We start from the raw sequence: 27876 nt of genomic DNA, 5'->3' as shown, positions 1-27876 counted from the left end.
GAAGTCATTACAAAATCGTAATGATCCGTCTGGCTTCGGAATGAGCAAAATGGGGCTAGCCCACTCACTCCTGGATTCCTCGATGACTCCTAACTGGAGCATTTGTTTTACTTCAGCCGCGATGGCTTGCCTCTGGGCCTCTGGCACACGGTACGGTTTCATCCACACCCTCGCCCGGGGCTCGGTGACATTGTCATGTTGGATAACGGATGTGCAGCCAGGTAGTTCGGAGAATACGTCCGTATTCTGCTGCACTAATCTCCGAGCCTCTCGCTGCGGCTGCTTAGTGGGAGCGTCACTTATCTTTACCTCTCCTGCGGCCTCCTTCAGGGCCAGCGTTGGAGGGTCCACAGATGAAACGTCCAGAGTCGCATTCGTAACCATACATTCCCGGTCTTTCCAGGCTTTAAGCCGAATTACGTGATATAACTGTTCGGGTTTCCTCTTCCCGGGTTGGTACACTCTGTAATTTACCTCCCCAACCTTTTCCCGTACTTCATATGGCCCTTGCCACTTGGCCAAGAGCTTACTCTCTGCAGTGGGCACTAATACCAATACCCAATCCCCTTCTTTAAAGGACCTAACTGTGGCCTTTCTATTATATGCTCGGCTCTGCGCTGCCTGAGCAACCAGGAGGTGTTCCTTTACTATAGGCATGATCGCTGCAATCCGATCCTGCATATTTGCCACATGTTCTATTATACTCCTATGTGGGGTAGGCTCCTGTTCCCACTTCTCCTTGGCTACGTCTAGCAGACCCCTAGGATGCCTGCCGTACAATAGCTCAAAGGGTGAGAAGCCTGTGGCACCTCGCGGACAGGGAACATCAAATAGGGCAGTAGCATATCCCAATCCCTCCCGTCCTTGGAAACCACTTTTTTTTAGCATAGATTAAAGTGTCTTATTAAATCTCTCCACCAACCCATCGGTCTGTGTGTGGTAACTGTTTAATTCGGAGCAGCTTACATATCTCCCTTGTCACCTTGGACATAAAAGGAGTCCCCTGATCTTGACGCCCATATTATTTGATGAGGTGGGCTGCCCAGCACTATATAAGTGCACCCCACAAGGACAGACACCCCAATTCACCCAACCAACACTAAAGGGCCTGGCTGCATCCTGCAAAAAAAAATGGAAAAATGTGCAATAAAAAGATGAAAAATAATGTATAAAATACATGTGGCCACAGGTAGCTGGCAGAGATGGGGAGAGTCATGATACAGTTAATGTTTGGGAATAGCCCAAAGTGGGAAGGGATGGCGCCAGGGAAGGAGATTACTTCCTTAATAGAGTAAGTGAGAAGTTGGAAAGCAAAGAGTGTGCAGTGGTGCCAAAGGGTGATCCACAGATAGAAGGATATGGGAACTGACAGAACAGACAAAGTGGCCTTCCACCTCAAAGGGGTCATTGGATAGGACGACGAGTCACCAGAAACCCTGAGCTTGCTAAATGCCGAGGATACGGACTTAAAGAGGACAGAGACTGTGGGACTAGTAAGGGTCACGAGCGGTGGATCCAGGGCGTCCATAATGATATGACGTGGAGCCGCTGAGCTGGTGTATAGAAACTTGCTGAACTTTACTGTGGCAACAAGCTAGGCTGTGATGTAGTATGGCAAAACAGTGGGCTATACCGGCCCTGGAGTAGACTACAGAGGAAGGAAACAATGTCTGTGAAAAAGCTTCTTGCAGTTAAAAGGAATCTGTCACCCCCATGGGCGATATCAGACCCCTACTTTGACCATACAGGGTATAGAAAAGTAAATCTATAGATACCTGTATGGCCCATAGAGGTTTAATTGCAGAGAAAAGCAATTTAATCAATTCTTTTTTCCACAGGCTTGGCATCCGGGGGGACGCCAAACAATTCCCCGCCTATCTGCTTATTATTCCCCTAAATCCCCGCCTCTCTGCTTAATTAGCATACCCCCCCCCCCTCCCCTGCACGTCACAGGGCCCTGTGACAGGCCCAGTGACGTGCACTGTGCTCCCTGACTTCCGGGCATGCGCAAAGAGCCACTCACATAGAGCTCACCTATGCTCTGTCTGCACCGCAGGTTTCTTTTGCGCAGGCGCCGGGGGTGGGTCACTGTCACTTTCCTTCACTGACCTGCCTCCTATTTTACATAATGCATCTAGTAATGTGGGGTTAGGTAAAATAGGAGGCAGGTCAGTGAACGATCAGTGAGCTGTCATAAGAGCATATAGATGAATATGTAAGCAGAGCACCAGATAGAGCGCCCCTCCGAAGCACGGGCATATCATTATCTCCAAACTGAAGGTAAAGATTACACAAGAACCACAGGATGGATTTCATCAACCCAGGTATCATATTAATCAGTGCAACGGCGCCCACCTGACAGTGCATGTAGTTTACTGAGCACAATCCTGCTGACAGGTGCGCTTTAATAGTATATTATAAAACGGACAGGCTGGATGATGTTCATGTCATGTTTTTCCCTCCATTTTCAGCACTTTTTGGGATTTAATTCAAACTTCTTTGAGAAAATAAAATATATATCTTCAATTAAGTTGACCGAGTGCTTATTATTTTGTCCTCTTTCCCATCCCAGACCATGTTCACATTTGTAGATTTACAGCATCTAGTAACAACATCCACAGACTTTACTCACAATGTTACAAACCTGGGGGAAAGTTTATCTCGACTGGCTTTCATATGCTAGGCTTTAACAAAAAGCCTGCCGGAATAACATATTTAATAAAAAAGGTGTGTGTGTGTAGCACCCTGAGGATTCGGCTGCTACAGGGGTATTGCACCTCAACCCAGAGGTGTGATATTCCACTCCCGGGTAAGGATGGAGTGTGGAACTGAGCTCAGTTAGCTGCATACACTACATACATCCCATTTCCGAGGGACAGACCGATGGTACTCCCACTAGGTATATGTGCAGGTACGACAGTGTCTGTCCCTGGCTGGAGTGGGAGGGGGGTGGAACATCCCAGTAGTGTAGGGGCAGATAGGGGGAGCAGTCTGGGTAATGCTAGGAGCTCATTGGGTGCTGGTCACCTGAGCTCACACATAGAGGGAGTATATAAGGTGGGAACCATCTTAGATCAGGGTCAGTCTTCTGTAGAGAGTCAGTCAGTCCTGAGAGAGGTCCAAGAGCGCCTGCAGAGAGAAGAGAGAGAGGAGGAGAGAAGGACCCAGAGGGGGAGAAGAAGGAACCCCAAGAACCCAGTATACAACCAGAAGGGTGAAGGGTTGGCACGCAAGGGAACCGGATCCCAAATTAGTGGAGGAGAGAAACAACCCTCAGCTAAGAACCGGAGGCTGCGGCATTACATGTAGAGCAGCCCCTCACTAAGTCCACTAAGAAGGCACACCAGGCATAGGGTCAGGGAACCCCGGAGAGGTGCACCCGCCAGGAGGCCCGAGGGAGCCGGATATAGGTGGACCCCTGGTGAGAAAGGCCAGTAGAGAGGACAGTCAGAAAGGGAGCTCAGGACCACGCTCCAGAATTGCTTGGGGGTTGGCCGAGTCCAGGACCTGGTGGACGCAGCACGGCTCGGGCGGTCACTCAAGGCCAGAGTGACCAACAGAACAGCAGTAAGTAAAAACCCTGAACTGCACAGCCCGACTCTGAGTCTTCTTATCATCCACACTGCACCACCACTACCACCATCCTCTACACCTGACCCCCTGAGGCTATACCCCTCCCGTTGGGGGTTATACTACCCGAAGCTGCACACATACCACCAGCCTCAGCGGACCCTGCTGCAGCGGCGGCCGTATTGACCGCAAATCAATGGGTGGCGTAGTCGACACTAAGAACTAATAACATCTGTAAAGACTGCCACACACTGAGCTTGACACCCTGGGCACGGACCGGGTCACCGCCACTCGGAGACTACAACCCCCATCTGATCCGGCTCCGGGTATCCCCCAAACAGCACTGGCCCAGGGGGCGCGTCATGTGCATTTTGGGCTGTCCGGTAAATGAAATCTACTCCAGGTATATAAAAAATAAAATGTAACCAGTATTATAGAGTAAATTATGGAAAATCAGTTATCCTGCAATTGGTCACAACCCTTTGCTACTATGCCTCATAGAAAATGTGGCTTGCACAAAAATGTGTAACTTTTTTTATGGTACTTTTCTGGCATAAAGGGAATGATAAATTCTCCTTGATAGTATTTAGATATGTTTAGTGTCCATTCCATGCTATGTAATGTCTGAGGTCTCGAAGACAATATAACATTATATTTAGGATGCACATTTGTCTTCATTTCTGTGCCACAACACAACTAGAGTACAATATCCAACAACTACTAGATAGTCCTAGCCTCACATTGAAAAGTAGGAATAATAATAGACCAAGACACCTTTGACTAATGGCCCATACTGTTTAAAGGGTTATGGACAAGCTCCATTCTGACACACTCCACCTCTCTCGAAAATTATTAACCCATTAAGTGCACTGCCATAATTCTGTCTAATAATTTTACATGTGCAGCAGACAATAGAAAAAAGGAGAAAAAAAACATTACAGTGGGCGCTGTCAAAATGAGTACAAGCATAAAGGAATATAAAACAAAAAAAAAATCACTTGTTCAAAGAGCAATGCATTTCAAAATCAGTCTGATTTCTTCATCAGGCTTTTTCTCGTAATTTCTGAGCCTCTTATCTGTTCAATGGGTGGAACAGCAGTGTACATGTGGAATACTACTCTCATCAGAGTTCTGCCTACATTCCACAGCTCCATCAGATGAGTAAGTTTCATCCACTTCTTTCTTTGTTGCTATATCAGGACTTCACCCCTATATTGTCTATTAACATGCAACAGTAGCACTCACTCTGCCAATTCCTGCAAAGCATCGCCCAATATTTACTAAGTGAATGCGTGTCCCCTATGTTTCAATATGAAAGCTGGTGTGGGAAATCCATTTTGTCTTCTCAGCTCCCATTTTATCCTCTAAAATCTATCACGCAGAACTTTTGCACAGAAACCTTCTCTCTACACATTCCAAGTCCCTTAGATTCTGGATCAAAGCAGACACTTAGACACAACTATCTCTGAATCCCACAAACCAGTTCTTGCTTGTTGGAATAAAGCCCTTTCTAAACAAGGGGGTATATAAACCCCTCCCGCACTTAATTAAAGTGGAATCTTATGTTGGACACTACTTGTTATAGATTCTCCGAGCTCGTTCTTTCCATCTCTAATCCGGCCTCACACATCAACTCTGGTGGGCCCGTTGCGCCCACACTGGAAAACAATAGCGCAATATAGAGTCCTACCCAAATAGATGATGGAAGACTAAGAAGTACAGGGATGTGCTCACCTGGCAGGGTTGTGGGACCACAAGACCATAAAAGCTCAAAACAACCGCTTCTGCAGATCCAAGCGTGTATTCTAAGAAGCTAATTAACGGGAGGATGAACCTTTGTTTGCGCTTCCAATCACACCAATGATGGTTTCTAAAGGAGGTGAAGAAGGAATCCAGGAGGCGATGTGCAGAGAATTGCTGATTTATTATCAATGAGTTTCGAAGTTCACAGACTTCTTCATCAGAACAAACCATCTGTCTCTAGTTTTGAATTTTATCACAGAATGACCACAAAACAACTTCTGTCATTCCTCTGTTTATTAAGAAAACTAAAATAAAGGTTATCTTGCTGCACACAATAATACAACAGCTGAAACACTGGTAAAGGGGTTGTCCCCTTTCAGCTAATTCTCCTCCCTGGGAGCAGTTTGGCATTAAAAAAAACAATCCATGCTGTACTCACCATCCCTAGGTCCACCGGTGAGTCCCTGCCATTGCTCCTGGTGTCTGGTATTGGCTGAGGCGCTGATGCCATGTCAACAGTACAGCAGCCAATCAGTGTGTTCAGCAGCTTTGCCAGTGCAGATGGAATGCCATATTCAGAGCTGCTCAGTTCACAGATTGGCTGCAGCGCTGTTAATTTGACGTTAGTGTTTCACTCAAAGCTAGACACAGGACGTATTGGCGTTTTTTTTTTTTATATAGTTAACTGCGCTGAGGGATGAAAATTAACTGATAAGGCTCATCTATCATGTCCATTAGAACATTGCATTTTAGAGACAAACAGAATAAGTGATCAATTATTCAAACTGAAGCAAAGGGGCCCCACTGAGTATTATGGGATCTGTTTGGTTTTTTAGAATGAAATAAAATGCTCAAGGCAGGGCTTTTCTTTCCATTTTAACCCAGTCTCTGACTTTGATGCAGGCTCGAACGCTGAGTCTGCCTCTTTCCCAGTAGATTATGGCTAATTTAATCTGCCCACAGCTGAGTAGCTCTTAACCCCTTTCCAGCCCAAGGTGTACTAATACGTATCTGCACCCTGGGCCTTATGGACCAGATATGAATTAGTACGCCTTGGCGATTTCGCCCGCCCACAAGCGGTGCGGGTGAGATTGCCGCCGGGTGTCAGCTGTCACAATCAGTTATGTGCAGGGAGCAGTCCCGCACCGCTCCCTGCACATTAACCCCCGAAATGCTGCGATCGAAATCGATCGCAGCATTGCGGGAACAAGAGGAGGTAAGCGCGATACTTACCTTCTCTGCTGGTGTCCTGCAGGCGTCTGAGTCCGGTCCCGGATGTTGTCATGATGACCCGATGTAATCATGACAACACTCGGGTCACCAGGAGGCAGGAAGTTACTTTGGCCATGCGCAGTGCGCAACCAAAGTAACTTCTCCCTGTGCAGCGCCGACAGCCTGTATAGCACAGGGATGGTGCTGCATTCCTGTGCTACACAGCCGATCAGGCTGCAAAAAGTGAAAGTCCCATAGTGGGACATAGTGTAAAAGATCAAAAAGTGTCAGAAAGTGAAAAAAAAATGTAAAAAATATAAAAAAAAAAAAAAAAGATAGAAAAATGATGAAAAAAACCCCCAAAAAACAATAAAAGTACACATATTTGGTTTTGCCGCGTCCGGAATGACCTGACCTGTAAAACTGTGCCACTAGTTAACCCCTTTAGTGAAGACGGTAAAAAAAACCACAAAAAAAAACCAAAAAACGATGCTTTATCATCATACAGCCAAACAAAAAATTGAATAAAACGTGATAAAAAAAACTAATGTAAATAAAAATGGTACCGCTGAAAATGTCAACTTGTCCCGCAAAAAACAAGCCGCCATACAGCTCCAACGGCCGAAAAATAAAAAAGTTATAGCTCTCAGAATAAAACGATGCAAAAACAATTCTTTTTTCTATAAAATAGTTTTTATTGTGTAAAACATAAAAAAAAGATATAAATGTGGTACCACTGTAAACGTACTGACCCGAAGAATAAAGCTGCCTTATCAATTTTACCACACAAACGGCAGAAAAAAACACAATTCCTGAATTGTTGGTTTTTGTTTATTCTGCCTCCCAAAAATCGGAGTAGAAAGCGATCAAAAAATGTCACGTGCCCGAAAATGGTACCAATAAAAACATCAACTTGTCCCGCAAAAAAACAAGCCGTCACATGACTGTCAGCCGAAATATGAAAAATTATAGCTCTCAAAATATGGCCATGCAAAAAGTAGTCTTTGCAAAAAAAAGGGTTTTTTAGTGTGTGACAGCTGTCAATCATAAAAACCCGATATGAATTTGGTATCGCTGTAATCGCACCGACCCGAAGAATAAAGTCGTCTAATCACTTATGCCGCACGAGGAACGGCGTAAAAAATAAACTCTAGGGTTAGGGTTGGGCTAGGGTTAGGGTTGAGCTAGGGTTAGGGTTGAGCTAGGGTTAGGGTTGAGCTAGGGTTAGGGTTGAGCTAGGGTTAGGGTTGAGCTAGGGTTAGGGTTGGGCTAGGGTTGAGCTAGGGTTAGGGTTGGGATTTTTTCAGAAGTAAAGAAAAAGAAAATGACGATGATATGGCGACTAAAGTTGAGCACAAGTGCTCGTTACTTGAGCTTGCATCAGGTGCTCGGGTATGCACCGAGTATAGCGGGTGCTCGAGTGACATGCTCGAGTCTCCGCCCCATATGTTTTGCAGCTGTTATACAGCCAAAAAAAACTTGCGGGGATTGCCCGCCATACATGAGCAATCCCTGCATATTTTTTTGGGGTGTTTAATAACTGTGAAACATGCGGGCGGGGACTCGAGCATGTCACTTGAGCACCCACGATACTTGGTGCAAACCCGAGTAACCGATGCAAACTCAAGTAGCGAGCACTTGCACTCAAGACTAATGACAACTTATTCAATATGATGACCTAATATTATCAAATTCTGCGTCGTACCTCTGGGTTCAAAATGTTCACTATACCCCTTGATAAAATCCTTGAGGGTTGTAGTTTCCAAAATGGAGTCACTTGGGGGGGTTTCCACTGTTTAGGAACATCAGGGGCTCCCCAAACGCAACATGGCGTACGCTAATTATTCAAGCAAATTTTACATTCAAAAAGTCAAATGGCGCTCCTTCCCATCCGAACTCTGCCGTGCGCCCAAACAGTGGTTTTCCCCCACATATGGGGTATCGGCGTACTCAGGAGAAATTGCACAATAAATTGCATGGTGCAATTTCTCCGGTTACCCTTATGAAAATGCAAAATTGGAGGCTGAAAAACATTTTTTGCTGGAAAAATGTGAAAAATGTATTTTTATGGCTCAATGTTATAAACTTCTGTGAAGCACCTGGGGGTTCAGGGTGCTCACCACACATCTAGATAAGTTCCCTGGGGGGGGTCTAGTTTACAAAATGGTGTCACTTGTGGGGGGGTTTCCACTGTTTAGGCACATCAGGGGCTCTCCAAACGCAACATGGCGTCCGCTAATTATTCAAGCAAATTTTACATTCAAAAAGTCAAATACACTGTGTTCCAAATTATTATGCAAATAATATTTTCTCAGATTTCCCCAAATTACCTATATGAATTGCAGTCATTGTAATTTTCCAGTCAAATAACTATTAGAGTACAATTGAAAGGTTTTTGTACAAACTGCCTATGATAACAGTATATTTTTTAAAAAATAAAAAACTCAAACTGCACTCAAAATGCATGTTCCAAATTATTATGCACAGCAGAGTTTTCAACCTTTTCATTTTAATAAAGAACAAAAAAATGGTCATTTTTGAAATTATAAGCATTAGCAGGTTATTACAAACTGAAATCAAACAGTTTTCAACTCAAAACTTTATTCTAGGTGATGTTACATTTGCACATAGGATCCCTTGTTCGAAAGGAGCTTCTGAACTCTCTCGTCCATTGAATTTGTCAGGTTTTGGATGGTTTCTGCTTTAATTGTTTTGCATGAGGACAGAATACCCTCCCAGAGCTGTTGCTTAGATGTGAACTGCCTCCCGCCATCATAGACACTCCTTTTGATGATGCTCCAGAGGTTCTCAATGGGGTTGAGGTCAGGGGAGCATGGGTGCCACACCATAAGTTTGTCCTCTTTTATGCCCACTATGCTATAGAGTAGCCTTGGCACTCAAAAGTTCATTAAAGTAAGATTTTTAATGCAGGGAACGTGGTATCCACGCGTCTCAGGAACTAGCGGTGGATACCACGTTCCCTGCCAGCTCCAGATACATACTGTACCTAAGGTATACTATTCCTACACTACTGCTTGGATATACAGTCACATTACATGTGAACTCAGCCTTACATTTCTGCTCCCCATATAGATCTATGCTGTTTGAGACACCGAGTCTTCCTCCTCTGCATCTATGCTTTAGCTCCACAAGCAGTCTGGTAGGTGATACCTAATCTCTGTTTTTTGACCCATTGTATTTATGAGCGTCATTAGAAGGATGCTACATTATCATTCACAGGTTGACACCAGAACTGATACATGTTAAATAGTCCTGTTCTGCCCTGTGGCCTCATTATTGATTGTCCATGTTCTATTTAATTTAGATTTTCTTTATGGTTTCTTACGTTATTTTCTTTTATTTATGTCCAACAGTGTACTGATGAAGGTCTGTTTGACTGAAACGTTTTGTTAATTTGTGGACTGCATTAAAAATGTTACTTTAACGAACTTTTGAGTGCTGAGGTTACTCTATAGAATGGGTGGGACTAGTGACGCTCTTCTGGTGCGGCGATATTAAACACCGCTGTCAGAGATTGATAGCGGCATTTAAGTAGTTAACAGCCGCAGGTGGATCACGATTCCACCTGCGGCTGCTAGAGGCACATGACAGCTGTACAGATCAGCCGTCACGTGGCCAGTAACATGCAGGCTCAGCGCCAGAGCCCGTATGGAGTGCAGGGATACCACCTTGGACGTGCTCATATGTCCAAGGTGGTAAAGGGGTTAAATTAAGAAAAAAGTTTTTAAAAATATGAAGAAAAACAACACAAACGTTCAAATCGCTCCAATAAAAATGTAAAAATATATAAAAATACACGTATTTGGTATCACTGTGTTCGTAAAAGTCCGCTCTATCAAAATATTAAATAAATTAATATGATTGATAAACAGTGTAATGAGAAGAAAAAAAAAAATCGAAACACCAGAATTAATTTTTTTTGTCCACCGCAACATTTCAAAAATAAAATGCAGTAAGAGGCGATCAAAACATCACCCCAAAATAGTAACAGTAAAAACATCAGATCAGGGCACAAAAAAATTAGCCCTCACACAGCCCCATATTCCGAAAATTGAAAGCATTATGAATCTCGGAAAATGGCGACAAAAGCTAATTTATTTTTATTTTGTTACAAATCTCCAATTTTTTTCCACCACTTAAATAAAAAAAAACAACAAAAACTATGCATGTTTGGTATCTGCATAATCTTACTGACTTGGAGAGTCATATTGCCAGGTCAGTTTTACCATATAGTTAACATGGTAAATGAAAAACTCAAAAAAAAAAACAATTGTGAAATTGCACTTGGAATTTTTTTTAAAGCTTTCCAGTGCATCACATGATAAAATAAATGGTGTCACTCAAAAGTACAACTCGTCCCACAAAAACAAGCCCTCATACGGTTATGTGGACAGAAATATAAAAAAGCTAGGGATCTTGGAAGAAGCGGAGGAAAAAATAAAAATAAATAACAGAAAATGGCAGTGGCATGAAGGGGTTAAAGAATGTACACCAAACGAACCCCATAATAATCAATGGGATCTCTGTGCTTCCGTTTGCATAACTGATACAAAGCATCACTTGTTCCATTTGTCTACTCCTAAAAGGCAATAGACAAACGGAATGTCTGAACGGACGTATGAACAAAGCCTAATAATGTCCTCTCATGTACAAGAGAGAAGAACTCAGTGAAGAACACCTATAGAAGAATGGAAGAATACTTTGCTCACTGAGCCAAGCTGTTTTGATAGAATTCACGTTCAACAGCTACTTTTGACTAAATGGATGTCTGGTGATCTGAATATTTAAGAAATTGAGTGACTTAATTTTTGTGATTAACTTATGCAATCAAAATTTTGATTTAAATGTCTCATATATTGTGATCATAAGAACTGCTTACTTCCTGTATGAGTTCTCTGATGTCTAAAGAGATATGATTTCTGGGTAAAACATTTCCCACAATCTGAACATATAAATGGTTTATCCCCTTTATGAATTCTCTCATGTTCAACAAGAGCTGATTTCTGTGTAAAACATCTCCCACACTCCAAACATGAAAATGGTTTCTCCCCTGTGTGAATTCTTTGATGCTGAACAAGATTAGACTTCTTAGCAAAACATTTCCCACAATCTGAACAGGGATAAGGTTTCTCCCCCAAGTGTCCTCTTTTATGTTTAAAAAGAAATGATTTCCGAGTAAAACATTTCCCACATTCAGTACATTCAAAAGGCCTTTCCCCCGAGTGGCTCCGCTGATGGTCAATAAGACCTGATTTATGGGTAAAGCATTTTCCACATTCTGAACATGAAAATGGCTTCTCCCCTGTGTGAATTTTCTGATGTTCAATAAGTCCTGATTTTTGGGTAAAACACTTTCCACAAGATGAACAGGAATATGGCTTCTCCCCTGTGTGAATTCTGTAATGTTTCACAAGATCAGATTTGTTTGTAAAACATCTCCCACATACAGAACACAAAAATGGCTTTTCCCCCGTGTGAATTCTCCAATGTTTAACAAGATTTGACTTCTTGGTAAAACATTTCCCACATTGTGAACAAGGAAATGGCTTCTCCCCAGTGTGAGTTCTCTGATGTTCAATGAGAAGAGATTTCTTGGTAAAACTCTTTAGACACAGTAAGCATGAGAAGAGCTTTTTAACCGAAGTGCTTTCCAGTCCGGTACAAGATTTTTCATGTAATTTTAGGTGTAAAATGAAACTTGCCTGTTGGGCAAAACATTGTCCACATTCAGGACAAAGAAATGTGTTTTCCACTCCACATGTTCTTTCCTGACTTAAATGCTCTGATTCCTCTGTAGAACATTCCTCCGATTCAGAATTCAGATCTGCATTTTGTTGAACAATATGCGATTTATCAGAACATCCCTCGTCATTGGCGGAATTAAATGACAGATCGGCAACGTGGAGTCCTGAACCTGAACATAAATTTTCAGCAATGGGATTCTTCCTTGAAAAACTTTGTATGATACCTCTATCATGTCCCTCAAAGGTCTTGCTTTGATCATCGGCTGAGAGTAAAAAATTGAAAGAAAATTAATTAAAAATGTCCTGAAATATATGATTATTATTATTGAAGCATTAAAATAAGAGATTTCCTTTTTCCTGTACACTTTGCATAAAGTAATTATGATGTTGTTTTCTAAAACATGCAAATAGTAGAAAAACATTATTAACCCTTTAGGGCACAGTCATAGTAGTAAGAAGGCAAGTTTTTTGCCGGACGAGTTGTACTTTTAAAGGACTTCATTCACATTACCATATGATGTACTGAGAAACTGAGGTAGTAATGGCAGACACTATAACAGCTTTTAAAGAAGGGCTGGATTTCCTCAGTACACATAACATAGTTAATTTAGTGACAAAAAATGTATAATTGGTGGAGAAAGGTAGAACTTGATGGACCTAAGTCTTTTTTCAACCTATGTAACTATGTAAACAGAAAAAAACATTTAAGTTTGGTGCGATGGTAAAAAAATGCAATTCTATCATAGTGTTTTGGGCAGGGGCGGACCTACCGCCCGTGCAGCCGGTTCATTGAACGGGGGCCCCCGAGGGAGAGGGGGCCCCTCCAGCAGGGCCGCCATCAGGGCATGACTGCCCTGACTCCAGCATGGGGCCCAGCCGGTCGGAGCCCCGTTGGGACCCCCCTCTTGTGCGTCTCCTCATGGGGCCCCCCCGCAGGACCCCCCGCCGTCACATCACCCCCCGCCGTCACATGACCGGAGATGTCCCTGTGCTCAGCATGGGTCCCCGGCCCCATGCTGAGCGCAGGGACATCTCCGGTCATGTGATGGCGCCGGCACAATACTTACCCCTCCCCGTGCCTCCGCAGCGTCTTCCGCGTCCTCTGACTGTGACATCTCAGGTCAGAGGGCGCGGTGATGTCTTTACACCGCGTGCGCTCTCTCCTGACCTGTCACAGTGCAGAGCGGGAAGACGCGCACAACGCTGGAGTCCGGAGCAGCGCCAGCAGCAGGTAAGAAGTGAGGTGAGTATTGGATTTTTTATTTTTTTCATGTATGGGGGCATGGGGCATTATATGGTGGGGGGTGTGTGTGTGTGTGTGACATCCTGCATGGGGCATTATATGGGGGGGGGGGAGAGGTGACATCCTGCATGGGGCATTTTATGGGGGGTAGAGGTGACAACCTGCATAGGGCATTAAAAGGGGGGTGTCATCCTGCATGGGGCATTATAAGGGGGGGAACAGTCTGCATGGAGCGTTACATGGGGGCCTATATTCTGTATGGAGCGTTATATGGGGGTCAGTATTCTGTATGGAGCGTTATATGGGGGACAGTATTCTGTATGGAGCGTTATATGGGGGTCAGTATTCTGTATGGAGCGTTATATGGGGGTCAGTATTCTGTATGGAGCAATTTATGGGGGCCAGTATTCTGTATGCAGTGTTATATGGGGACCAGTATCCTGTATGGAGCGTTATATGGGGACCAGTATCCTGTATGGAGCGTTATATGGGGACCAGTATCCTGTATGGAGCATTATATGGGGACCAGTATCCTGTATGGAGCATTATAAGGGGGTCAGTATCCTGTATGGAGCATTATATGGTGCCCATAATACTGTATGGAGGACTATACTGTCCGGTCTGCACTGTGTGCTGTGAGGATTCGCCTGTTTCTGAGCTATTGTAGAATTTACAATAGATATCGCTCATGTAATGTAAGAAGTGAAATCTTTGGCCTTGTACTATAAGTATATATTTCTCTGTGGTATCTGTGCATCATGAATCGTGGTATGTGTTAAAGGGGCCCACTGAAACTCTGTCGCCCGGGGCCCAGAAAAACCTGGAGCCGGCCCTGGGGGTAAGTATAACAAGTTTTATTTTTTTTAAATACAATTAATTAACTAGGAGTGGGGGGAATCAGAGATGCACGGGGGGATGAGAGATGCATGGGGAGGGGGGGGGGCCTTCATGCACCCTATGAAGGGCAGGGGGGGGGGGGCCCAAAAAATTCTTGCACAGGGGCCCACTACAGTCTGTGTCCGCCCCTGGTTTTGGGTTTCGTTTTTACGACATTAATTGTCCAGTACACGCACAAGAATGGCATAATGATGTTCCAGGTCAGTACAATTATGGCAATACCAAACATGTATAGGGTTTTTTTGCTCTTTCAGTGGCTTAGAAAAATTCTGAATTTTGGGAAAAAAGAAAATTGATTTGTGTCGTCATTTTCCGAGACATAACTCTTTTTTTTCCTGTCAATTGAGCTATACAAGTTCTTGTCTTTTGCACACCATGCGGTAAATTAAATGGGTACCATTCTGAGGCACATACTATGTTTTTATTGCATTTTTCTTGGTTGTACAGTGACCAAAAAACCCAGCAAATTTTGGCAATCCAATTTTTACATTTCCTGTAGAGGGTAAATTATTTTTTATTGAGATAGATTAGATGTGGCAATACCAAATAGGCTTTATTTTTTATTTCTATTTTTTTTCTTTTTAACTGGGGAAAAAGTGAATTATGTTTTTCATTTTTCTAATATTTTAAAAACTTTTTTCCACATTTTTAGTCCCATTGCTGACTTAAACCTGCAATTGTTTGATCGCTTGTCCTTTTTACACATACTATTTCAAGTCTCAGTCTCCAATGATGCCCAGCCACAGGTTAGGTTTCAAAGGAGTAGCTTTCATAGAAGGCATGGAGGCCTTCAGCAGGCCCCTGGCTGCAGTGGCAACTCATCAGCACCCCCGTCATCACGTTGTGTGGTGGTGAGGACGATGAGCAGGATCACACTATTTAAATAAAGCCGTTCCAAACATCCGCATTCGGTCTATGACAGGGATGTCAAACTCAAACACACAGAGGGCCAAAATGAAAAACTTGGACAAAGTCGCAGCCTAACCAGTATACAGTATAATGAGCCCCACATAGTCCTCCATAGAGAATGATGGGCCCCACATAATCCTCCATACAGAATGATAGGCCCCACATAGTCGTTCAAACAGTATAATGGACCCCACATAGTCCTCCATACAGTATAATAGGCCCCACAAAGTCCTCCATACAGAATAATGGGCCCCACATAGTCCTCCATACAGTATAATGGGCCCCACATAGTCCTCCATACAGAATAATGGGCACCACACAGTCCTCCAAACAGGATGGGCCCCACATAGTCCTCCATACAGAATGATGGGCCCCACATAGTCGTTCAAACAGTATAATGGACCCCACATAGTCCTCCATACAGTATAATAGGCCCCACAAAGTCCTCCATACAGAATAATGGGCCCCACATAGTGCTCCATACAGAATAATGGCCCCGCAAAGTCCTCCATAAAGTATAATGGGCCCCACATTGCTTTCCATACAGTATAATGGGCCCCACAAAGTCCTCCATACAGAATAATGGCCCCACATAGAGGTGGTGGTTCTGGTGACGCGGGCCAAATATAAATCACCCAGGGGGCCAGATTTGGCTCATGGGCCAAAGTTTGACATGTATGCTCTATGACATAACAGTACGTCATGGGGCAAAAAGAAATTAAAGAGCATAAATAGTAGATGAGTGTCTAATATTCCAGTGCAATGTATTGCGCCACAGCTTTATCTCCAGATCTGCCTGAATGCTTTGTGATATGTATTCAACACAATTCTTTCTTCTTCAACCACAATGAATCTGATGTGCGATTGACTGGAGGAAAACTGAACTTTTTCTGAGAAACAGAAGTCTTGTACAGAGATTAATGTACTTGACAAGGAGTGAAGAAAATTAGAAACTCAAACCATATTTGACTCTGCGGTCTCTTTATTAGATTGTACAGTCATGGCCAAAAGTTTTGAGAATGACACCAAAATTATATTTTCACATGATCTGCTGGCCTCTGGTTTTTATTACTGTTTGTCTGATGTCTATATCACATACAGAAATATAATTGCAATCATATTATGAGTACCAATAGGTTATATTGACAGTTAGAATGAGTTAATGCAGCAAGTCAATATTTGCAGTGTTGCCCCTTCTTCTTCAAGACCTCTGTAATTCTCCTTGGCATGCTCTCAATCAACTTTTGGACCAAATCCTGACTGATAGCAGTCCATTCTTGCATAATCAATGCTTGCATTTTGCCAGAATTTGTTGGTTTTTGTTTGTCCACCCGTCTCTTGATGATTGACCACAAGTTCTCAATGGGATTAAGATCTGGGGAGTTTTCAGGCCATGGACCCAAAATCTCTATGTTTTGTTCCATGAGCCATTTAGTTATCACCTTTGCTTTATGGCAAGGTGCTCCATCATGCTGGAAAAGGCATTGTTGGGCGCCAAACTGCTCTTGGACGGTTGGGAGAAGTTGCTCTTGGAGGACATTCTGGTACCATTCTTTATTCATGGCTGTGTTTTTAGGCAAGACTGTGAGTGAGCCGATTCCCTTGGCTGAGAAGCAACCCCACACATGAATGGTTTCAGGATGCTTTACAGTTGGCATGAGACAAGACTGGTGGTAGCGCTCACCTCTTCTTCTCCGAATAAGCTGTTTTCCAGATGTCCCAAACAATCGAAAAGGGGATTCATCAGAGAAAATTACTTTGCCCCAGTCCTCAGCAGTCCACTCCCTGTAACTTTTGCAGAATATCAGTCGGTCCCTGATGTTTTTTCTGGAGAGAAGTGGCTTCTTTGCTGCCCACCTTGAAACCAGCCCTTGCTCAAAGAGTCTCCGCCTCACAGTGCGTGCAGAAGCACTCACACCAGCCTGCTGCCATTCCAGAGCAAGCTCGGCACTGCTGGTAGTCCGATCCCGCAGCTGAAACAGTTTTAAGATACGGTCCTGGCGCTTGCTGGTCTTTATTGGGCGCCCTGGAGCCTTTTTGACAACAATGGAAGCTCTCTCCTTGAAGTTCTTGATGATGCGATAGATTGTTGACTGAGGTGCAATCTTTGTAGCTGCGATACTCTTCCCTGTTAGGCCATTTTTGTGCAGTGCAATGATGGCTGCACGTGTTTCTTTAGAGATAACCATGGTTAACTGAAGAGAAACAATGATACCAAGAACCAGCCTCCTTTTAAAGTGTCCAGTGATGTCATTCTTACTTAATCATGACTGATTGATCGCCAGCCCTGTCCTCATCAACACCCACACCTGTGTTAATGGATCAATCACTAAAAAGATGTTAGCTGCTCCTTTTAAGGCAGGACTGCAATGATGTTGAAATGTGTTTTGGGGGTTAAAGTTCATTTTCTGGGCAAATATTGACTTTGCAAGTACAGTAATTGCTGTTAAGCTGATCACTCTTTGACATTCAGGAGTATATGCAAATTGCCATTACAAAAAATGAAGCAGTAAACTTTGGAAAAATTACTATTTGTCTCATTCTCAATACTTTTGGCCATGACTGTACAGACAGGAGAGTAGGCAACAGGTTTTTGTAATTTTTGTACTTTTCTTACTCACCAGGGCTGATCTCCACTGGAATTTCCTCTTCCTTACACTGCTGATTCCCCATCACAAATGCCTCTTCTTCTTCATCATCTTCTATAACTTTAACTTTAATATCAATTAGATCTTCTTCCTGTTAAAGATTTAACATACCATCATACAAAGTTGAAAATATCCAGCAGAAACATTTTACAACGCCAAAAAAGTTAAAAAAGAAAGAAAAAGAAATGAATAAAATTATCTAATGCTTTTAGTTTTAATTTTTCAATATATGGCCCTTTACTGTTTTCGGTGGAAAAAATCAGTTGCTGCTTATGCTCAATGTACTCACGCTGGAATTTCTACAGGTGTATGGATAGATAAATCACCAATATGAGTACTTGGTAGTGTTTAGAAGAGATTCCTAAACTTTGCATAATGCAGGCTTAGCTAAAAAAAAGTTATTGTGTGTAGAATACATATGACAAAATACAGGGCCAAAGTCTGAGGCCCCACTACAGAGGGAGATTGATGGCACCATGTCACCTTTTGAATTTATAGCAGCTACTGTATTCGAAAGCATTTTTTTTGTCTTTATACAATTAACTACCAATACTCTAGCCAGGTAGGAAATAAATATTGATGTCGATTATGGTTTTGGATTCATCCAAGGGCACTATAATAACAGACAGAAATCAGAAGGAGATATCACCTATAGACCATAGGAACTTGCCCAAGACTTAAAACAGACTTCTAGGCATTATAACAAAAAATGTTTTATGTGCCATTGGGAATATAATAAAGTGTTATCCTGTGTAATTAACCTGATGTTAAAGGATCATCCAGGACTACCATATTAATGACCTGTCCATAGGATCGGTCATCAGTACCAGATCTGTAGGGGTCTGACACGTGGCAGAGACACAATCGTCTGAGATCAGCATTGGAAGCAGCCAGATGTAAATAACGTACAGGACTGAAACAACACAGCGCCGTACACGGTTTTGTGGCCACTCCCTGATACTGCATATTAGCACCTATTCACTTGGATAGAAGATGAGATTCTATATGTTCGAGTCTCGCTTTGCATGGGAGGGGGAGGGGGTGGGAGTTCAGATTTATGCCCCAACAGGGCCACTGCTGAACGGGTGCCTCAAAACACAATGTGAAAGCACCATGACATCTTGCCGGAGCTGGTAAAAACAGATTGCTAGGGGTACAAGGTTTCGTCCACACACCGATCTGAGTTATCTATCCTGAGGATAGGTCATGATTAAGTTTGTCTGATTACTTTAATCAACAGTCAGATATATCTTTCTGTAAACTTTGTGATCACAACTCACTGAAGTCTTTAAATTGATTTGTAGGTGGAACCAGGAGTACGGCCATTTCTCCAAAGTGTCCCAGAAGCCATTTTTCTAAATTACAACACCAGGCCGCATGTTGCTCGCTCGAGCCTGACACACAATGATGCAGTCATCATCCAGACACATCATCCCTTGTGTTAGGGTCCATGCCCACGATGAGTTTTTCAAGCGTTTTTGCTGCGGAATTTTTGCAGCGGAAACGCTTGGTAATCCTTCTCCCATGGTCCCCAATGTAAATCCGCAATTTCAATGCCTATGCTGCGGAATTTTCCGCAGCGTTTTTGATGTGCGGAAAATTCCGCAGCATGTTCATTATTTGTGCGTTTACACATGCGGAATTGCCTTCTACAATGCATTAGAAAACGCAAAGGCAATTCGGCATGTGCAAAACGCTTAAAAAACGTGTGTCAAATTCCGCACGCGTTTTTCCGGGCAAGGACATGCAGAAATGAAGCGGAAATTTTCTGCATCGTGGACACATAGCCTTACTGTATGATGTCCCAGTATTCCCAGCAGATCTCACCTCTCCAGTCAGCAGCTCAATCATCTTGTTGGTGAGGTCCAGGATCTTCTGACCATTGTGTCTCTCAGGTATCAGTGAGTGAACTGGAAGCTCCAAGATGGGGCTCTGACTCTTGCACCATCCTTCTGACACAAAATGACAGCAACTGTGGTTCACACACTCCCTAGATGTCTTCTTTACCACTTTGTAATCCTGTAGGTAGGTAAAGATGATTAGTAATATGACCATGTGCATCACAAGAACAACTCTCCTCCCCAGTCATGTCTACATTATCCTGTTCTATAGGCACAGAGTGAACAAACTAACCTCTCCAGTTAGCAGATAGATAATCTCTAGGGCAAAGTTTAATATCTTTCCTGAAATCGTGTTTCTGCCCTTCTCCATCCTATGTGGTTTACTCAACGAGAGGGCCACTGGCTCATGGGGGAGGTTAGAAAGACTTCAGCTTGGAAGAGTTTCTAAAACAGAGACAAAAAGAAAAATGAGTTAATATATAATAGTTATATAGAAGGTTCATGACTCATACTTTGTAGACTTTACGGGCAGGGAAAAGGTTTCCTTTTTCCTTTTCAGTTTTCCCTGCATAAAATTAAAATAATTTAGAAGTAAGATATTAAAAATAAAAAATAATGGAGAACCTTGTGCCAAGGAACAGTGAATAGTACGTCACAATAACCAATTATATTCATTCTTTTATTTCCTGGAGATCCTGTGAAATGTCAAAGCTTAATCTGGTTTCTACTATTTCACTTTTTTCTTTGCACCAATTTTAACATTATGTTTCTTAACGTACATGGCAGATGTATCTACAGACCTCTGTGAGCCAGATGTATACCTCTAGAGTATGTAATTGACCAACACATGTCTTGTATGCTTTGGTATAACTTTTTTTTTTTAACAGTTATTTAATATATGGCCATCAAGCAGAATCCATACCACGCTAATTGTGGACAGACAAGCACTCTCTGTTGTGCAGATGGAACAGGCTGTATCTTTCACATTTCCAGTATTTAGGAGGTTGAACTTTAGCCGAAATCAGGGAAAAAAATATTTACCGTATTTTTTGGACTATAAGACTTTTTATTTTTTAGCAAGAAAGAAGTGGAGTATCCTTATCACTACCCCACATTTGCTTCAAAACTCCTCAAACAGTATTGAGCTTTCCTACAACCTCCTATTCAACACACTTATTTGCAACCTACAATGTGGTTTCCATCACCACCACTTCACTGAAACTGCACTGATCACAATTACATACAACCTATTGTCTGCCTATGCTAATAGACAAGGCTGTGTAGTCCTCTAGTCCTCTAAGCATGCAACAATCACACCAATCCTGAAGATGCCTTCCCTTCTGTTTACAAGCATGCAACAATCACACCAATCCTGAAGATGCCTTCCCTTCTGTTTACAAGCATTCAACAATCACACCAATCCTGAAGATGCCTTCCCTTCTGTTTACAAGCATGCAACAATCACACCAATCCTGAAGATGCCTTCCCTTCTGTTTACAAGCATGCAATAATCACACCAATCCTGAAGATGCCTTCCCTTCTGTTTACAAGCATGCAACAATCACACCAATCCTGAAGATGCCTTCCCTTCTGTTTACAAGCATGCAATAATCACACCAATCCTGAAGATGCCTTCCCTTCTGTTTACAAGCATGCAACAATCACACCAATCCTGAAGATGCCTTCCCTTCTGTTTACAAGCATTCAACAATCACACCAATCCTGAAGATGCCTTCCCTTCTGTTTACAAGCATTCAACAATCACACCAATCCTGAAGATGCCTTCCCTTCTGTTTACAAGCATTCAACAATCACACCAATCCTGAAGATGCCTTCCCTTCTGTTTACAAGCATGCAATAATCACACCAATCCTGAAGATGCCTTCCCTTCTGTTTACAAGCATTCAACAATCACACCAATCCTGAAGATGCCTTCCCTTCTGTTTACAAGCATGCAACAATCACACCAATCCTGAAGATGCCTTCCCTTCTGTTTACAAGCATTCAACAATCACACCAATCCTGAAGATGCCTTCCCTTCTGTTTACAAGCATTCAACAATCACACCAATCCTGAAGATGCCTTCCCTTCTGTTTACAAGCATGCAATAATCACACCAATCCTGAAGATGCCTTCCCTTCTGTTTACAAGCATTCAACAATCACACCAATCCTGAAGATGCCTTCCCTTCTGTTTACAAGCATGCAATAATCACACCAATCCTGAAGATGCCTTCCCTTCTGTTTACAAGCATGCAACAATCACACCAATCCTGAAGATGCCTTCCCTTCTGTTTACAAGCATTCAACAATCACACCAATCCTGAAGATGCCTTCCCTTCTGTTTACAAGCATTCAACAATCACACCAATCCTGAAGATGCCTTCCCTTCTGTTTACAAGCATGCAATAATCACACCAATCCTGAAGATGCCTTCCCTTCTGTTTACAAGCATTCAACAATCACACCAATCCTGAAGATGCCTTCCCTTCTGTTTACAAGCATGCAACAATCACACCAATCCTGAAGATACCTTCCCTTCTGTTTACAAGCATTCAACAATCACACCAATCCTGAAGATGCCTTCCCTTGTTTACAAGCATTCAACAATCACACCAATCCTGAAGATGCCTTCCCTTCTGTTTACAAGCATGCAACAATCACACATGTCCTGCAGAAATCATCCCTTAACCCAACCTACATGTCAAGCTATCGCCCCATACCGTTACACCTGTTCGACTCCAAACTCTTTGAACAGCATGTCCACATTGAACTTTCCTCTCACCTCTCATCCAACTTGCTCTTCAACAACCTATAATCTGGCTTCTGTTCCCACCACTCCACTGAAACTGCCCTAACCAAAATTACTAATGAGTTACTGACAAACCTACAGACTCCTACTTCTTGGCCTGTCCTCTGCCTTTGACACAGTTGACGACTGGCTACTACTACAGATCCTCTCTTCCATTGGCATCAATACCTTGCCCTCTCCTAGATCTCTTCACACCTTACTAACTGCAAAATTAGTATCTTTGATTCCCATAGCACCCACTCATCCCGCCCTCTCTCTGTTGGTGTCCTTCAAGGCTTTGTCCGGGGACCCCTACTCTTCTCCATCTATACCTTTGGCCTAGGACAACTCAAAAAGTCCCATGGCTCCCATAACCACCTATATGTTGATGATACTCAAATCTATCACTAACCAGGCGTCACCTCTCTGCGGTCCAGAATCCCAGAGTGTCCATCAGCCATATCCTCCTTCTAAGGCTGTGTGCCCACTATGCGGTTTTTAAGCGTTTCTGCAGCGGCAATTCGGCTGCAGAAACGCTTAAAAACGCTTGGTAGAAGGTCTGCCATGTTCCCCAATGATAATCCGCATGAACTGTGCACATGCTGCGGAAATTTCCGCTGCGGATTATCATTGCGGAAAAATCCGCAGTACTACCAATTATTTTGCGTAAATGCAGCGTTTTCGCCGCCATTGACTTGCATTGGAACGCATGGAATCCGCATCACTGCATTTGCAGATGCGGATACCATGCGTTTCAATGTGCGGATGGTACCCGGGTGTGGAGGACAGGAGACTCTCCTCCGGACCCAGGTACCATAGAACCTGTAAAAAAAGAATAAAATAAAAAATAAATATCATACTTACCTTCTGATGGCCCCCGGTGTCCTTGTCTCAGCTTGCCGTCAGCTCGCGGTAGATTAAAGGACCTGCGCTGATATCATTTAGTCATGTGACGGGTCATGCGACCGCTGACGTCGGCAGGTCCTTTAGTGTACCGCGAGCTGCCGGCAAGCCGAGACAAGGACACCGGGGGCCATCAGAAGTTAAGTAAATATTTATTTTTTACCATTCTTTTACGGTCACACTATATAAATCCATGCCGGTTGCATGGATTTATATAGTGTGACCAAGTTGTCAAGCACTTTCCAGGTGATGCTAAAATCGCTTGGAAAGCGCTTGTCAACCCGCATGCGGAAATGCATGTGAAGAAAGCTTCACATCCGCATGTCCCTGGCAGGAAAACGCATGTACAATCCGCATGTACAATCAACATGTACAATCCGCATGTACAATCCGCATGTGTTTTTTTTTTGCCAGGGAGATGCAGAAACGCTCAGGAAAAATCCAGAGCATTTCTGCATCGTGGGCACATAGCCTTATCACGCTTTCTAAGACTCAATGTAGGCAAAAACAAACTCATCAACTTTCCTCCATTTTACTCAAGCCCCCTACCTGATTTATCACTATAAATGACACCACACTTTCCCCTGTCTCACAAGTACGCTAACTCGGCGTAACCCTTGACTCTGTGTCCTTGAAATCAGGCATCCAAGCACTCACCACCGCCTACTGCCTCCAACTCACAAATATTTCCAGAATTCATCCTTTCATCAACCCCGAACCTGCAAAAATGTTAGTACATGCTCTCATCATCTCCTGCCTGTACTACTGCAATATACTTCTCTATCACCTCCTAACTAACATTAGCACCTCTCCAGAACGTCTTTAAGGCTATGTGCCCACGATGCAGAAATGCTCCGGATTTTTTCCTGAGCGTTTCTGCATCTCCCTGGCAGAAAAAACGCATGCGGATTGTACATACGGATTGTACATGCGGATTGTACATGCGTTTTCCTGCCAGGGACATGCAGAAGTGAAGCGTTCTTCACATGCATTTCCGCATGCGGGTTGACAAGCGATTTTAGCATCACTTGGAAAGTGCTTGACAACTAGGTCACACTATATGAATCCATGCAAACGGCATGGATTTGTATAGTGTGACCGAAAGAATGGTAAAAAATGAATATATACTTAACTTCTGATGGCCCCTGGTGTCCTTGCCTCTTTATTTTATTCTTTTTTTACAGGTTCTATGGTACCCGGGTCCGGAGGAGAGTCTCCTCTTCTCCAGACCCGGGTACCATCCGCACATTGAAACGCATGGAATCCGCATGTACAGATGCAGTGATGCGGAATACATGCGTTCTAATGCAAGTCAATGGCGGCGAAAACGCAGCGCTTCCGCAAAATAATTGGTAGTGCTGCATTTTTTTCCGCAATGATAATCCTCAGCGGAAATTTCCGCAGCATGTGCACAGCACATGCGGATTATCATTGGGGGACATGGCAGACCTTCTACTATGCATTTTTTAAGTGTTTCTGCCGCTGTGGAAACGCTTAAAAAACGCATCGTGGGCACACAGCCTAAGGCTATGTGCCCACGATGCAGAAATGAAGCAGAAAATTTCTGCAGCATTTCTGCATCTCCCTGGCAGAAAAAAACGCATGCAGATTGTGCATGCGTTTTTCCTGCAGAATACATGCGGATTCACATGCGTTTCCGCATGCAGATTGACAAGCACTTTCCAGGCGATAGCATCACTTGGAAAGTGCTTGACAACTAGGTCACACTACATAAATCCATGCAAAGAGCATGGATTCATAAATCCATGCAAAGAGCATGGATTTATACAGTGTGAACCGTAAAAATTAAAACAAATAAAGCTATACTCACCCCCGAGGCCCCGGTGTGTGCAGCAGCGCTCGTTCCTGTCTGGTTCCCGGCTGCCGGCATATCGCGAGACAGAGCGGTGAAGGGCCTGCGGTCACATGACTGTGACGTCACCGAAGGTCCTTCAGCGCTGCTGGCATTCAGAGAGAAGACGCCGGACAGGTGAGTATAAACTTTATTTGTTATTTTATTCTTTTTTTTACAGGTACAATGGTACCCAGGTCTGGATGAGAGTCTCCTCTCCTCCAGAACTGGGTACCATCCGCACATTGAGACGCATAGAAGCCGCTTGTAAAAATGTACAGTCGCGGTTTCTGTGCGTCTCAATGCAAGTCAATGGCGGGAGTTCCGCTGCGCTTCCGCAAAATTTAATGACATGCTGCGGAATTTTGTACGCAGCATAAACGCTGCGGAAAAATCCGCAGCATGTGCATAGAACATGCGGAATCCCCTTGGGGACAATGGGGTGCGGATTACCTAGCGTTTCACAAGCGTTTCCGCTGCGGAAATTCCGCAGCATAAACGCTTGAAAAACGCTACGTGGGCACCCAGCCTAACTCTGCTTCCTGATACATCCACCTCTCCACTCTGCCATCGCTTTACTTGCTTCCAATTCCCCAGCGAATCCAGTTAATTACTAACAACGACTTAAAAGGCTGTCCACAATTGGCCTCCTCCATACATCTCCCATCAGTGCCTCAACACATCCAATTGTTTCCCACAATTGAAATCTACAGACGCAAACTGAAAACTTCTTTCTTCAGGAAAGCCTACAACCTGCAATAACCTCATTGCCGTCTCACTACCACTAGAACAGTACCAACCCCACCCTACCACCTCATTCCCCCATAAGGGCAGAGTCCTCTTCCCCTCTGTACAAATCTGTCACTGTTAGCTTATTCACTGTATGTTGTGTCTTACACACATGGACAAAATGTTGGTGTCCTTCTGTTAAAGTAGGAAAAACCCACACTGGTCACTGAAATAACTTGAAACTGACAAATGTAATTTTCATTTTAGATTTCCTGAATATTAACTAATGAAAATCATACATTGCTTTTTAATTGTGGTTCAACAGAAAAAGAAAAAAAACAACGAATGAAACTGGACAGATCAAAAATTATGGTTCCCGTAGCTTAATATTGTGTTGCACAACCTTTTAAGACAACCACTGCAAACAATCAATTTCTGTAACTGTCAATGAGACTTCTGCACCTGCCCATATGTATTTTAGCCCACTTCTTATGAGCAAACTGCTCCAGTTGTCTCAGGTGCCTTCTCCAGACGGCATGTTTCAGCTCCTCCCACAGATGTTCAATAGGATTTAGATAAGGGATCACAGAAGAACACTTCAGAATAGGCCAATGATTTGCTCTTAGCCATTCTTGGATGTTTTTAGATGTGACCTTGGAGTTCACCTTTATCCTCTTTGTAAGTTGTTCTAAGCCCTTTTGTTACCATTCATATTAACTGTCTCTTCAATTTGTCATCAATTTAACTCTTGCAGCCACGTTCAGGTAGGGTTGCCACAGTCCCATAGACCTTTAAGGGGTTGTCCGGCCAAAACCGATAAGTCTGCAGTCACTCTGTGTGACCGCAGACTTTTGAATTCCTTCAGTGCACGCACTGTGCGCTGTGGGGATTTGCTAGTTTCAGACCCAGTAACGGAGGCTGTATATACAGTAGGTGTATAGTGGGGCCATCCTATATACAAGGAGACTGCAGGGGACATCAGTGGGCATTCTGTATATAGATAAGATGCACAAAAAGGACATCCTATATACAGGGAGTCTGCAGGGGACATCAAAGGGTATGATGCATATAGAGTATGTGCACAGAAGGGACATCCTATATACAGGGAGACTGTAGGGAGCACCAGAGGGTATGCTGTATATACAGCAGGTGCACAGTGTGGACATCCTATATACAGGGAGACTGTAGGGGGCACCAGAGGGCATGCTGTATATACAGTAGGTGCACAGTGTGGACATGCTATATACAGGGAGACTGTAGGGGGCACCAGAGGGTATGCTGTATATACAGCAGGTGCACAGTGTGGACATCCTATATACAGGGAGACTGTAGGGGGCACCAGAGGGTATGCTGTATATACAGTAGGTGCACAGTGTGGACATGCTATATACAGGGAGACTGTAGGGGGCACCAGAGGGTATGCTGTATATTCAGCAGGTGCACAGTGTGGACATCCTATATACAGGGAGACTGTAGGGGGCACCAGAGGGCATGCTGTATATACAGTAGGTGCACAGTGTGGACATCCTATATACAGGGAGACTGTGGGGGGCACCAGAGGGTATGCTGTATATACAGCAGGTGCACAGTATGGACATGCTATATACAGGGAGACTGTAGGGGGCACCAGAGGGTATGCTGTATATACAGTAGGTGCACAGTGTGGACATGCTATATACAGAGAGACTGTAGGGGGCACCAGAGGGTATGCTGTATATACAGCAGGTGCACAGTGTGGACATCCTATATACAGGGAGACTGTAGGGGGCACCAG

At 43.5% G+C, this 27876-nt stretch overlaps 1 protein-coding gene across 1 annotated transcript in view; it reads right to left on the bottom strand.

Annotated features, from left to right (window-relative positions):
* LOC141271540 (uncharacterized) overlaps window positions 1-27876 on the bottom strand; it is a 140648-nt gene that overhangs the window by 21120 nt on the left and 91652 nt on the right. Inside the window, exons 9-13 of the mRNA XM_073681594.1 lie at window positions 20341-20393; window positions 20121-20253; window positions 19815-20006; window positions 17961-18078; window positions 11489-12553 (exon numbers count right to left, since the gene is read on the bottom strand). Coding sequence (XP_073537695.1) covers window positions 11489-12553; window positions 17961-18078; window positions 19815-20006; window positions 20121-20253; window positions 20341-20393 — 1561 coding nt within the window. The remainder of the gene's footprint in view (window positions 1-11488; window positions 12554-17960; window positions 18079-19814; window positions 20007-20120; window positions 20254-20340; window positions 20394-27876) is intronic.

Source organism: Phyllobates terribilis, unplaced genomic scaffold (genome assembly GCF_046119375.1).
Source record: "Phyllobates terribilis strain yellow unplaced genomic scaffold, ASM4611937v1 Scaffold_5__5_contigs__length_657084704, whole genome shotgun sequence".
In the NCBI taxonomy this organism is placed as follows: domain Eukaryota; kingdom Metazoa; phylum Chordata; class Amphibia; order Anura; family Dendrobatidae; genus Phyllobates; species Phyllobates terribilis.
The sequence above is the reverse complement of the archived record's forward strand: the minus strand, read 5'-3'. Positions and strand labels throughout refer to the sequence as shown.